This window comes from Boleophthalmus pectinirostris, unplaced genomic scaffold, assembly GCF_026225935.1.
Source record: "Boleophthalmus pectinirostris isolate CB_2022bp ecotype Guang Dong unplaced genomic scaffold, ASM2622593v1 HiC_scaffold_4, whole genome shotgun sequence".
NCBI lineage: Eukaryota > Metazoa > Chordata > Actinopteri > Gobiiformes > Gobiidae > Boleophthalmus > Boleophthalmus pectinirostris.
In genome coordinates this window covers 9414232-9428647 of record NW_026571353.1, presented here as the reverse complement: position 1 = coordinate 9428647, position 14416 = coordinate 9414232, and the positions used below count along the sequence as shown (strand labels likewise).

General features: G+C 40.3%; 2 protein-coding genes across 3 annotated transcripts; both read left to right on the top strand.

Moving 5' to 3' along the window:
- The first annotated feature begins 24 nt into the window (after positions 1–24).
- On the top strand, positions 25–6263 carry LOC129411272 (P2Y purinoceptor 2-like). Of its 2 annotated transcripts, none has more exons than XM_055161687.1 (2): positions 25–149; positions 3335–6263. In XM_055161687.1, the coding sequence occupies exon 2, from the start codon at positions 3358–3360 to the stop codon at positions 4324–4326; it is 969 nt and encodes a 322-aa protein (XP_055017662.1). In that variant the 5' UTR covers positions 25–149; positions 3335–3357; the 3' UTR covers positions 4327–6263. The 2 variants fall into 2 exon arrangements, with proteins under 2 accessions (XP_055017662.1, XP_055017663.1); XM_055161688.1 differs by lacking the exon at positions 25–149 and adding an exon at positions 2902–2985.
- A 6501-nt stretch (positions 6264–12764) lies between these two features.
- LOC129411352 (P2Y purinoceptor 2-like) lies at positions 12765–13882 on the top strand. Its single transcript, XM_055162019.1, has one exon. It carries the CDS (start codon positions 12782–12784, stop codon positions 13754–13756), a length of 975 nt encoding a protein of 324 aa, XP_055017994.1. The 5' UTR covers positions 12765–12781; the 3' UTR covers positions 13757–13882.
- Positions 13883–14416: the final 534 nt, after the last annotated feature.

Here is a 14416-nt window from a genome sequence, read left to right as displayed (position 1 = left end):
TGCTGTTTTATTTTGTGTCAACAGAAGTGATCACTATATGACAATTGTGTGATCTTCTTTCTCTGAAAACGCTTCCTGTGACAGCTTTAACTTTAACGTGACATCATTCAATGCAGACAGTTCCAGTTTGACACCTCAGAGCAACACAGGTAGGTCTTTATGGACTTGCATGCTTTTACAAATGGCAGTATTAGTTTATAAAGATTTTGAGTTGTATGGTTAGTGTGACATTGTATGGTTAATGTGACGTATTAAACTTTTTTTTTTAATGGCATTTTTACAACTTTTTGACTTTTAATGTAAATAATAAGTTGTCCCGTCCGTAATTTTCAGGGTTTGATTTGGGTTTAAGTGTAAGAAAAAGCACATGGGGGATATGAGGGATCACCCTTTCTGTCACAGACGATAATATCCGGGGCCAAAACATGAAAGAATTGTTTTTAAAATCTCTTAGCGCTGTTTTATATTTAAGAACTTTGATAAGATTTCCACAAGAAAAACCTTTTGAACCTTTTTCATTGCACTTTAACTCAAACATTGAAGCAGACCAGAAACCTACTGTTTATATTGGAAATACCACTGACAAAAATGGTAAAATGTAAAAATATAAGTATATGTATTATAATAGGGTAAATGGCGCCCTTTTTTTAATCTGCCACTACAGAAAAACTACCATACTGTGAAAATCAATGTTACTGCCAATCTTTGACCCACCTCTAGGACTAATAAAAATATAAATGCTCAGTCAATTTGAAATGTATTTTAAAAAATGATGATAGCATTAGCGATTGATCTAAAGCGAAATAATGAAGTTTTGGCTGCATATACTGCCCTGCTAAGGAAAAACTGCATACTTTGTCAAAATTGAATTTAGGCCAAAGAGCACCATCAAAACACCTGTTTTATGTATTTATGTATTTATAACTCACCTCTGTCTTGTTTTTAAGAAATCTTGGTGTGAAATTTGCATTAATGACAGCTTCTTCAGTGATTCAGTAACTGCAGCTCAAAATGTTGTAACTAACAAACAACTCATACTGCAACATACTTAGTTCTCTAATTCTGCAATGGGACAAAAAGACTTAACTTTCACAAATATGTTTTCTCAGACCTCATTTTTGTACTTAACTGTACATTCAGAGGTCAAAGGTCAAAGTGGTGGTGGTTGTGACTGATAAATACTAACTCATCATACAGTCTCACATAAATACACTGTCATATATATATATATATATATGTGTGTATGTATGTATATATGTATATATATATGTATATATATATGTATATGTGTGTGTATATATATATATATATAGATATATATATATATAGATATATATGATATATCATATATATATATATCATATAAATGTTATAAATGTTAAATGTTAAGACATTTTTTTCAGTTTAACTGTCAGTGCAGTTTGTGCGTTCTTTGTAGGGCAGCGTTGCTCAAGAAAGGGTTCAAATATTTTGAAACTTGCTATTAATTTGTTATGAATGTGACAGAAATGTCCAATGTGTGTTATTTATTTGATTATATAAATTATATATATGTATAATTGTTAAATATAAATAATTTTTGAAATTTTATATGTGTAATACTTCAGCTTGTGTAGTTTTTAAAATATTTATTATGTCTTAACATAATTAGCAGTAACATTAGTGTTAGCACTGAGACACAAACATCTGTTTCTAAACACAGTCGTGTCCTTCTCTGAACTATTAATTTTATTTGTGTACTTTTTAGCATGTTGTCAGTGACATCCACCCGCAGCTTCCTGTTCACTGCCTTATTTTTAAACATTCATTTTAGTAAAACCCAGCAAAAACCACACAGATAAAAGGAAAACAGGAAGTAGTGATGCTAACAGTGAGGTTGCGGGCACTATTGTGCACAGAGCCTGTAGGACATGAGTTTGTATGTTAAGCATGTTGTGCCATCGCCACAGGGACTAAACGGCTCTAACGCTACCTGTTTTTCAAGGCTAGAACTGTCTTTTCCACAGTGTTCATGTTGTGGAGATACAGGTACTATTTTAGGAACTATTTTTAAACACATATCTAAACAGAAAATCCAGTGTCTGGCCTGATAAAACCAACAGGAAAACAGCAACTGCACAAAGCAGTTATGAGACGCTGTGGGCCACACACAATGGATGGCTGGCTGACAGCTCTGAAATCTGATCATTGACCAGAGGTGCCCTGCTGGACTCATATATGCTCCCTCATCTTGATGTATGCTCCTCAGACCAAGTTTGTGGATCTCGATGGCTGAAGGAGCCTATACCTTATCACACATATGGGATGCAGTCCCGGAGAAGGTGTCAGAGAGTAGGGGGCTTAAGCTTCATCTACTGTGTAAAAGGTCAAAATACCATTTACTCTCTGTAAAAAATTTCATAGCACATCCAAGCATCTAAACTTACCAAAGATCAATTTCAAGAGAAGTTACAGAATATTGAGCTTCTCTGAGTGTATGATCCATATTAGGCTATCGTCACATATGCTGGCAAATGTCATAAAACTAACAGAAACCAATCCTCAAGCCATCCTGTCTAATGTGAATATTTTGATTGGCCATTATCCAGTCATGTGGCTCCATTTACTTGAGGTTATTATAAGACCTTACAGGAGTCAACATTGTGCCTTGCAGTTATAGTCCCTCAAGACGTTGAGGATAGAACATACCACACAACACAATACATTTTGTTCTCTAAGGGGACACGCAATAAACTATAGTGACATAATATGAATAAGCAGGGATAAGAGATAAACATACTGCATAGCACTCTTTTTATAGGAGGCTTTGGAGCATAAAGTGTAGACTGTAGACTCGTCATTTTGGTATTAAAATATTCGTATGAATACGTTCGCCCTTAGTCATCTTTTTTTATCCAGTCTATTGTTTCGAAAGACCAATAAACCAAATACTACTACACGAATGCCATCGCATGAAGCTTCAGGAAGACTACATGAAGTAAACATGTAAAGCAGATTAAAAAGTCTGACAAAAAGAACTGATACTTATCAGTTTAAAACTGAAGATAGAATGAGCCTGTAGTAAAGATTCCCACATATCCTGGAAATCCTGGAAAATTTGAAAAAGGCCAAAAGTCTTGGAAAATACATATTTGGTCCTTGAAAATCTCTCTCCCTTTGCTGAATTAAATAGTAACAGAGACCATTACTGTCATCACAATGAAAAAATTTATTGGATTTTGAAGAAAAAAAAACGGCAACTTATACCTATTTTGTACAAAATTTCTTTAAACTCCCTAACCTTCAAACTCCATAAATTACACAATTATATTTATAAATACCCATCTCTCTCCAGGTTGGATTATTGTCTTCTTCAGTATGAACAACAGCAGTGACTCTGGGATCTGCCTGCCCTCTGCTGAGCACATGTCCATCCCTGTGCTCATGTGCCTGGTCTTCTTCATGGGTTTCCTCCTTAACATCTTCAGTCTGTGGGTCTTCTGCTGCCGTATGTCATCATGGAGCGCTGGGACCATCCTCCAGTTCTGCCTGGCTCTGAGCGACGCCCTGGGTGCTCCTGTCACTCCACTCATAGCTGTTTACTTTGCCATGGGTAACAAATGGCTGTTTGGAAAGGTGCTGTGCACTGTCACTATTGCTCTCCTGAGCTCCCAGTTCTACGGCAGCACTATTTTCCTCACTCTGATCAGCTTTCACAGGTATAAAGCCGTGGTGCACTTCAACAAGAGCTCCAGAATGAAAGACAAAAGCTTCATCAAGAAGCTGTGTGCTGGAGTGTGGCTCTTCCTGATAGCACACTCTCTGGTTTATGGATTTGGTGTTCCCTCCACTAAAGTGGGAGAAGTTACACAATGTCACAGCTTCAGCCAGGTGTCTCTGACCAACTCTTTCTTCATCATCGGTTGTGCTCTTGTCTCAGTTGGCTTCCTGCTTCCTCTCAGTATCTCTGCCATGTGTTATTTCCGAGTCAAAAACGCTCTCACTTGTCTAAACAACATCACAGCCAAAAGTCTCAAAGTCAAACTCAAATCCCAGAGAATGATCCGAATGTGCCTCATCATATTCATCGTCTGCTTCCTGCCTATGAATGTTATCCGCACTACAGTAATGGTTATGGTAAAGTTTTATCACGTGCACTGCTATGTGATCCATCAGTTACAGACTGCGTACTATGCCTCATGGATTATAGCTGGACTGAACTGCTTCCTGGACCCTCTGCTCTACTGTTTTGGGTCACAGAACTTTAGAGATGCATTTCCTTCTATCCGCATCAAGCCAGCAGAGCCTCAACAAAGTGATACACAAATGAGCACGAATCTCATGTAGACACAAAATAACTGCAGTGTGAACCATTCCTGGAAATCGTTGATTTAACATTATATACATAGTTTGTATAACGAAATGGACTAAGGGAGTGTGATGACACCCTTAGCATTCAGCTCCAGCCAAATGTAGCCAATCGAGGCTATGGCTTTCAATTATAATGACTAATGTAACTCAACAGTGACCGTCTGTCCCACAGAGCCCATTTTACTCCTAAGGTTTTCATCTCAACAGTAGAAGGTCTTGTTTCCCTGGGAAAGAGCTTGTGGCTTTTGAACTGCACTGGATTTTGGTCTTGTTCTTGACCCTACACAGTTCCAAGTTTAACTCCAGATGCATCTGTCTGCACAATGAAAGGACGAGAGAAATCTGGACACTGCAGCCCAGGCTCATTGTGCAGTTTTTAAGGTCATAAAATGCAGCTTCACACGGGGTCAAGGATCCATTTGACTTTGTTACGACTAGATTTTCCTTTTTATTTTGTGGTCTGGGGCCCAAAGACATGGTCCAGAAGCAATACAGCACACTCAGGACTCTGAAGTTAAGTCCTTACAAGTTTAAGTTAATAGAACTTGCCTTATTGCCTCTGCCTTTGCATAAAGAAAAATTTAGCATTACCAAAGCATTCAGTTAACTCCTCTAACTCTGGCCATTGCTGGATATGCATTATAGACAGAAACTGTAGTTAGCTTTGAAAAAATTAACACAGAATCTTTGACAGGGGTCTTTGAGACTAAAACAAGAGGAGTGCCCCACTCACCTTTTGATGGTTTAATGACTCCAAGAGCCAGCATGTCCTCCATCTCCTACTTCACAACAGGCATCAGCTTAGATGGGATCATGGAGTTAGTGTCTGTGACGTGTTGCTGATGGGGAACCCAGACTCAGATGTCAGAACATTTGAATGAGGCAGATGCAATATTCTCTCACGTGGTCCTACAATGTCCATCGCAATGTATGAGTGTCTACGACTGGCACTGAAATGAGAGGTGCCTGATCAAACCTTTTACTTGGAGCAGGAAGCTGGCATTGTAGACAGGATTTGAAATACTGGACTGTGTCAGATGCCAACAGATGTGGCCAGAAAAAACAGGGCACCATTTTATAAAATGTCTTAAACTGTCCTAAATGACCTAATGAGGGAGACATGTTGAATATTGGGTTTCAGAGACTGTCACAATATTCTATACAGGCGTCTATTGAAACTACTGTAAGTTTTTTCCCTTCCTTTATTGAATACAAAAATTTGAATTAAAACAACTGTTTTTCAAATACAAAATAAAAATTCCATGGCCATATGACTGTTGGAAAATTGTTCTAACCCCCTCCACCTCCACTTTCATCCAAAAGGGAAGTTTGTACAGGGCCCAAGTTTGTCAATTATGTGGTTATTTTGGACCTTGTATGGTTAGGGTTCAACATGTGTGGATTTTGCTTTTGGATATTTCTTATCAACAGACCATACAATCTTGAAATCCTTAGTTTCATGTGGAAAGAGACATTACCATAAAATATGACTAGACATGCGCATTTAGATTTTAGTTTTAAAGCAGATTTCAACATAAAAATCTCCTCCATGTCTATTTTGAAATGTAAACCTATATTCATACATATAGTTTAATATTTTGTTAATGTCTATTCTGTGTTCACAATGAATCCAAAAGTGTTTCTTAATGTTTGATATATTTTTTAAGGTTGGAGCCAATTTGGTTCATCTTGTATTATAATAGTGAGTATAGTGAGTATTCCAGAAGACAGTGCCCCTGCTTTACTTTGATTTCAGAGACAATGTGCCCCACTGAACACTGTTTGGTCCAACTGCATTTTCTTTACTGTTACACTTGCATTACTGTAATGGATCTGTTGATATTATTTGGTTTGTGTGACATTTTGGCAGTGTCATTTTTGAAATACTTGTAAATAAATCATTTTAAAATACTAAATTCACCCATTTCATAGCTTTAAAAATGTCCATAGTACATCTAACCATATGAAACCTCTTCTGATGTGTATCAACTATGAAATAGATTACACACGGAAAGTGTGGCAAGCATTTTTCAGTGGTAATTTATCCTGCGTCAGCTTGAGCTTTAACATTTGAACTCATTCAATGCTGACATTTCCAGTTTCACACCTCACAGCAAATCAACACTGGTAGGACTTTATGGACTTAAATACTTTTACAAACAGCAGCATTTATTGAATAAAAACACTAGTTTGATCTACTACCTCAGTATGACGTGTTTTATCCTCAGACACCCCAATATTTTAGGTCCCGTTTGTACCAGTTTGTAGTGCTAAAAACAAAATATGCAATATTTTCATGTCTGTGGTAGATTTTGAGTTGATGTTATTACGTACATATGTCAATCATTTGCAACAACATAGATTTTGGAGCATTGCTGTGTACTGAATTACAAAAGTTTAAAAAGGTGGTAGTATCTCTGCCACATGTTATTTCCGAGTCAAAAACGCTCTCACTTGTCTAAACAACATCACAGTCAAAAGTCTCAAAGTCAAACTCAAATCCCAGAGAATGATCCGAATGTGCCTCATCATATTTGTCGTCTGCTTCCTGCCTGCGAACATTATTGGCATTGCAGCAACAGTTATGATGAAGTTCTATCCTGAGCATTGCCACACGCTCCATCAGTTACAGACTGCGTACTATGCCTCATGGATTATAGCTGGACTGAACTGCTTCCTGGACCCTCTGCTCTACTGTTTTGGGTCACAGAACTTTAGAGATGCATTTCCTTCTTTTCACATCAAGCCCAACAGAGCCTCAGCAAAGTGATACAGAAATGACACCAAATGTAGAAACAAAATAACTGCAGTGTGAGACATTCCTGTACCTCATTCTGTTGTATATTGTATATTTTCTTTGTTATTACTGAATTGAAGAGAGTCTGGCTGCAGATGTCCACCCAGAAGACCCTACACTTCAGAGTCACCCACCAAAATGTCCCTCAACGTTTTTCCTAGTTTACTTTAAGAATTACTTAATTACACTTTCTATCAGTTGTTGCCTCTGTTCATTATCTTAAAGGTCATTAAAGGTGATAAAGTTCATTGCAGATTGTTTAGAAGCACTCTGAATACATTTACTCATCCATAGATTTCATTTCTAGATTGAAATTAACTGGCTTCATGTTGCCTCTGCTCTACTCTTTTTAAGATTAGGCTGGTGTTTGTTTACTTTTAGGGACCTACCAGATGGAGGTAAGTGAGGGTCATCTGGGTGGAGGTCTGCAGCCAGATTAATCTCAGCTTTTCTGGTGGGGAGTCTGTCACATGATTGTCTTCATGGAGGTATGTCTGAAAAGTTTCATAGTGGTCAAAGTCAAGTCACAGGTCAGATCTGTGGAGAGGCAATCCCACTCACTTTACCAATGCATGTTTTACACAATCAAGTCAAGTCAAATTTATTCATGAAGCATATTTAATAAAAACCACAGCTCCCCAAAGTGCTGTAATAATAATAATGTACAATCTAAATACACAAAAACACAAGGCAATACAAATGTCCTGCTTGGCTTCTGTTAAAAACTAGTGTATACTGATGGTCAGCTGATCTCAAAGTTCTACTGTCACATTTGCATATCTTTTGCATTGTCTAAATGTGGATTGGTTTTCACTGTGTAACATTTTGGCAGTGTGTGTCAACATGTAAACTGCTTGTAAATAAATAATTCAGTAATATTAAACTGACTCATTTCATCCATCATGTAACATAAATGTTTGGAGAGATATCACAGATTTGAGAACTTCCTCTTTTGTTTTCTTTTGAGTGTAATGTATGTATAATTGTGTGTGTTATATATAAATGTGTCCTTTCTCTGGAAACGCCTCTTGTATCAGCTTTATTTTAACATGTGTAATTATTCAATGCTGACAGTTCCAGTTTGACACCTCAGAGCAAATCAACACAGGTAAGTCTGTATGGGTTTTAATGCTTTTACAAATGGCAGAAAAGATATTATTTAAAAAACACTGAGTTTTACAGCATCTAGGTTAGTGTGACATGTTTAAACCTATGACACCTCAATATTTTAGGTCACGTTAAATCTTTTGTCAGCTTTTTTCTGTCCAAATAGAGAAAATAATCAAACTTTTTTGATATGGCCCATTATGGGTATAAATGTGTGGATTATTTGGGTTGATTGACATTTACAGTGCATCAGACAGTGCATAATATGTAGAATATATTGTTGAATGTTTTAATTCTTGATTCACCCTTTAAAAACTTTACGTCCTTTACTTTGTACAGCCATAAAAACACGACACATTCATAAACATCCATTAATTTTTTTCTACTACTACTTGAAAATGAATCATTAGGATGAGGACAGTTTGATTAACATCATTTGAACAAAATGTCATAAAAATGAAAATGCTGAAAATGCAAAAAACAAGTCCCTAGAGTGAGATGAGTTGTGCCATCACCATATCAACCCTAAACTGCTCTGAGCACAACCTGTGTTTTAAGGGTAGTTCTTCTCCACAATGTTCAGATTGTAGAACATATTGAACATTATGTTGAACTCTCAAGTGGATGTTAGTGGCAAGCAGAAGTAGTGTTAATACAGGTACTACTATTTAATAAAGTGCTCTTTTTGTTACACGCATGTCCAAACAGAAAACCCAGTGTTACAAAGTCATTTAATCTGGCCTGATTCAACCAACAGGAAACAGTATCTGCACAAAGCAAATAAAAGAATTTGTGTTCCAACTCACAATGAACCCTGTTTACCTGATTTACATGTTTCAGCTACTTCCTCAGAAGCGTCACATGACGTGTCTTGTGCGCTGCTAAAATGGGATGTTTCCTAGTTGCCAGAATCCTCGATTTCCGAACCACTTTAGAGTGATCCACATCCTCAGAGCTCCACCAAAAACATGTGAATAATGAAGGCTAAGTGAATCATCTGTTATCAAGTTATTTAGGCTGAAGAAATTAAGTTTTATCACTTTTGATCTGAGACTCACCGTGTTATATCAACACCCACACAACCTTATACAAATCCACTCTCACCCAGACAAACTAGAAGAAAGCGGTGCATGCCCATCAGATGTAACACAGAACATAAAAAAGATACAAACTATAATACTGCTACTTCCTTCAGCCCGTTTCTAAAGGTTGGTGCAGATGTTGTTTTCCATTTTCCACAGCTTCAGCTTTAACATGTGAAAGTATTCAATGCAAATAACATCATGTGAAGCTTCTGAGGAAAGCTACAGGACATGCAGACATGTAAAGCAAGTTAACAAACGCTCTTGCCTATATAGCCAATAGATTTCATTTCTGGATTGAAATTAACTGGCTTCATGTTGTCTCTGCTCTACTCTTTTAAATATTAGGCACAGACCTGGAATGATTAAGGTTAGGTAAGGTTTGCGCTTATCTTTATCATAGAACAATGTCAAGTTTTGTAATGTCATCATAAAAACAGCATCCAGGAAACAGTGGACATACATGTTCTTTTCCTTTAGCAAACAGGTCCTAGGTGATGGGTCAGACCACGCACAATTCAACACACGCTTAAGAATAGTTTTAAATCAAGGACTGGGATGTTGCCTGGTATAGCGCAGCCAGGGCCCCAGGCCTGGAGTTCAGGCTCAAATGCAAGCAGCTGGTAATCGGGCCTTTTCCCACAGGGCATGGCCGGGTTCAGCCAGAACTGACGACAGAGGTCCACCCTCCTATGGGTTTACCACCTGTACAATAATTCATAGGGGTTGGGTGTGTAAAGGAACATGTGCTTCGACAACCCAGTCCGCAGACACGGAACCTGGCTGTGGTGACATAGAACATCACCTTGCTAGGGGGAAGGAGCCTGAGCTTGTGCAGGAGGTTGAGCATTACCGACAAGTTATAGTCAGGGTCACCCCCACACGCAGCTTGGGCTCTGGAAACCAACTCCTTGAAAGGGGTTGTACTCTTTATTTCTCTGGCGTTGCCCACTGGGAGCACCAGTGGGTTGGTGTGGGCTTGCTCATTGCCCCCACAGCTCACTATGGTGTCACCTACAGGCCAAACAGCAGTACAGAGTACCCAGCATTCTTAGAGTCCCTGGGAGGGGTACTAGACAGTGTATCGACCGGGGACTGTTGTTCTGCTGGAGGACTTTAGCCCCCACCTGGGCGATGCCAGTGACTTATGGAGAGGGATGATTGGAAGGCACAGCCTCCCTTATCTGAACTCGAGTAGTGTTTTGTTATTGGACTTCTGTGCTAGTCACAGTTTGTCCATAACCACCTGGTGGTGAGTTGTACCCACTGGCATAGGATGAAGGCAGAGAGACCTGGCCGACTCAAACGTTTTGTGAGGGTCTGTTGGGAACTTCTGGCAAAGCCCTCTGTCAGAAGGACCTTCAACTCACACCTCCAGGACAGCTTTTCCTAGAGCCTGGGGAGATCTTGGGGAGGACTTGGGACATGGAGTCCGAGTGGACCATGTTCACGGCCTCTATTGTTGTTGAAGCTGCTTGTAGCTGCAGTTGTCTGTGGTGTCGAGGGAGAAGAGGGAGTCCTATTGAGCCTTGTTGGCTTGAAACTGGTCAAGCGTGCAACACCTTGTGCAGCTGGAGAGAGACAAACTTTTGTTTGGGAGGAGTTCGGAGAGGCCATGGATGAGGACTATCTGTTGGCCTCAAAGAATCCTGGCAAATCGCCCGACATCTCAGGAGGGGGAAGCAGTGCTTCACCAACACTGTTTACAGTGCAGGTGGGGAGCTGCTGACAGCAATTCGAGATGTTGTTGAGTGGTGGAAGGAATACTTCTCCTCAATCCCACTGTCACTTTTTTCCAAGGAGCAGAGGCTGGGGACTCAGAAGTGGTTTCACCCATCACTCTGGTTGAAGTCTCTGAGGTGCTCGGTAAGCTCCTTGGTGGCAAGGTTCCGGGGGTGGATGAGATTCACCTTGAGTATCTTAAGTCTCTTAAGTCTCTGAATGTGTCTTGGCTAACATGTCTCTGGAAGCATCGCATAACGGTCAGGGACAGTACCTTTGGACTTGAAAGATCAGGGTGGTGGTCCCCCCTGTTTAAGAAGGGGGATCAGACACTGTACCACCTCTATACTTTCCATTGGGCGCTCGAGGGTTCATGGGAGTTTGCCGAGCCGGGCCACATTAGCTTTGTTGATCTGGAAAAGGCATTCGACCGTGTCCCTTGTGGTGTTCTTTGGGGAGTGCTCAGGGGGTCCGGGGCCCTTTGCTAAGTGCTGTCCAGTCCCTGTATGACCAGAGAAGGAGCTGTGTTGTGGAGCTGAGCATGTTGGACTCCACCAGGGCTGCCTTTTGTCACCGGTTCTGCTCATTGCACAGTCAGTGGTTAAAGGATTCCCAGTTTGGGGACCACAGTATCTCTGCTGTTTGAAGATAATGTTGTCCTAATGGAATGAAGATCAGCTCCTCCAAAGGTCATGGTTATCAACCAGCAAAAGGTAGCTTGCCCTCTCCAGAGTCAAGTATCTCAGGTCTTGTTCACGAGTGAGGGAAGGATGCAGTGTGAGATTGAACAGCGAATTGGTGCAGCATCTGCAGTGATGCAGTTGCTGTGATGAAGAAAGAGCTGAGTCGAAAGGAAAAGCTCTCGATTTAGCTGTCAGTCTATGTTCCTACCCTCACCTATAGTCATGAGATTGGGTAATGACTGAAAAGACAAGATCGTGGATACAAGCAGTTGAAATTAGTTTCCTATGCAGGGTGCCTGGGCGATCCTTTAGAGATAGGGTGAGGAGCTCAGTTTAGGGGAGAAACTCAGAGTAGAGCTGCTGCTCCTCCATGTTGAAAGGAGCCAGCTGAGGCTTGGGCATCTGATCTTCTTCCCTGGGGAGACCCAGGACACACTGGAGTGACTCTTGGCTGGTCTGGAAATGCCTCAGAATATCCCCAAAAGAGCTGGAGGAAGTGTGTGTGTGGAGAGGGACGTCTGGGCTTCCCTGCTCAGACTGCTGCCTCCATGCCTCCAGAAAAGGAATGGGTGGGCCAAAAGTCCTAGAAAATATATATTGTGTCCTTAAAAATGTACCCCCCACCCCCCTTTGCTTCATTACTGGACAAGTAATAGAGAATTACTGACATCACAATACATATTAGCAATTGGATTTTGAAACAACTCTTCTATTCACTACTTTTTAAGCCTCTATTTAACCAGGAAAGTCCCACTGAGATTCAAAGATCTCTTTTTCAATGGAGTTCTGTCAAGGGGTATCAACAACACAATCTACAGACTAAATATTTTATTACACAAATGACTTGTAAAAGTCCTGTAAGAGTATTTCAAGCGAATTGTGGAAACTAAACAAAGACAGAGAGAACACAACAGTCAAAATCACCTCATCATGTTAAATTTGTCTTAGCATTTGTCTGATGCACTGTTATACTTAACTAAATTACACAACTATATTTATGACTACTTCTCTCTCCAGGTTGGAATATTGTCTCCATCAGTATGAACAACAGCAGTGACTCTGGGATCTGCCTGTCCACTCCTCAGCACATGTCCATCCCTGTGCTCATGTGCCTGGTCTTCTTCATGGGTTTCCTCCTTAATGTCTTCAGTCTGTGGGTCTTCTGCTGCCGTATGTCATCATGGAGCGCTGGGACCATCCTCCAGTTCTGCCTGGCTCTGAGCGACGCCCTGGGTGCTCCTGTCACTCCACTCATAGCTGTTTACGTTGCCATGGGGAATGACTGGCCTTTTGGAAAGGTGCTGTGTACTGTTAAGATTGCTCTCCTGAGCTCCCAGTTCTACGGCAGCACTATTTTCCTCACTCTGATCAGCTTTCACAGGTATAAAGCCGTGGTGCACTTCAACAAGAGCTCCAGAATGAAAGATAAAAGCTTCATCAAGAAGCTGTGTGCTGGAGTGTGGCTCTTCCTGATAACACACTCTCTGGTTTATGGATTTGGTGTTCCCTCCACTAAAGAAGGAGAAGTTACACATTGCTTCAGCTTCAGCCAAGTGTCTCTGAAAAACTCTTTCTTCATCATCGGTTGTGTTCTTGTCTCAGTTGGCTTCCTGGTTCCTCTTAGCATCTCTGCCACATGTTATTTCCGAGTCAAAAACGCTCTCACTTGTCTAAACAACATCACAGTCAAAAGTCTCAAAGTCAAACTCAAATCCCAGAGAATGATCCAAATGTGCCTCATTATATTCATCATCTGCTTTCTGCCTATGAACGTTATCCGCACTACAGCAATTTTTATGATGAAGTTCTATCCTGAGCATTGTCACGTGCTCCATCAGTTACAGACTGCGTACTATGTCTCATGGATTATAGCTGGACTGAACTGCTTCCTGGACCCTCTGCTCTACTGTTTTGGGTCACAGAACTTTAGAGATGCATTTCCTTCTTTCCACATCAAGCCAACAGAGCCTCAGCAAAGTGATACAGAAATGACACCAAATGTAGGAACAAAATAACTGCAGTGTGAGACATTGTATGTTATTACTGAATTAAAGCACTTTTAACTTTTCCATGAGAGTCTGGCTGCTGATCTCCACCCAGAAGACGCCCACCTCTACCAGGATGCATCTCCCCCAACACGTCCCTCCCCATTTTTCATAGTTTATTTTAAGAATTACATAATTACACTTTCTATCAGCTGTTGCCTTTCTTCATTATCTTAAAGGTCATTAAAGGTGATAAAGTTCATTTCAGATTGATAAGAAGCACTCTGAATACATTTCTAGATTGAAATTAACTGGCTTCATGTTGCATCTGCTCTACTCTTTTTAAGATTAGGCACAATCTTGATGTTCTTTTGGCGTGGCTGGTGTTTGTTTACGTTTAGGGACCTACCAGATGGAGGTAAGTGAGGGTCATCTGGGTGGAGGTCTGCAGCCAGATCAATCTCAGCTTTTCTGGTGGGGAGTCTGTCACATGGTTATCTTCATGGAGGTATGTCTGAAAAGTTTCACAGTGGTCACACAGTCAAGTCACAGGTCAGATCTGTGGAGAGGCAATCCCACTCACCTTACCAATGTATGTTTTGCACAATCAAGTCAAGTCAAATGTATTTATAAAGCACATTTCATAAAAAACACAGCTCCCCAAAGTGCTGTAATAGTAATAATGTGCAA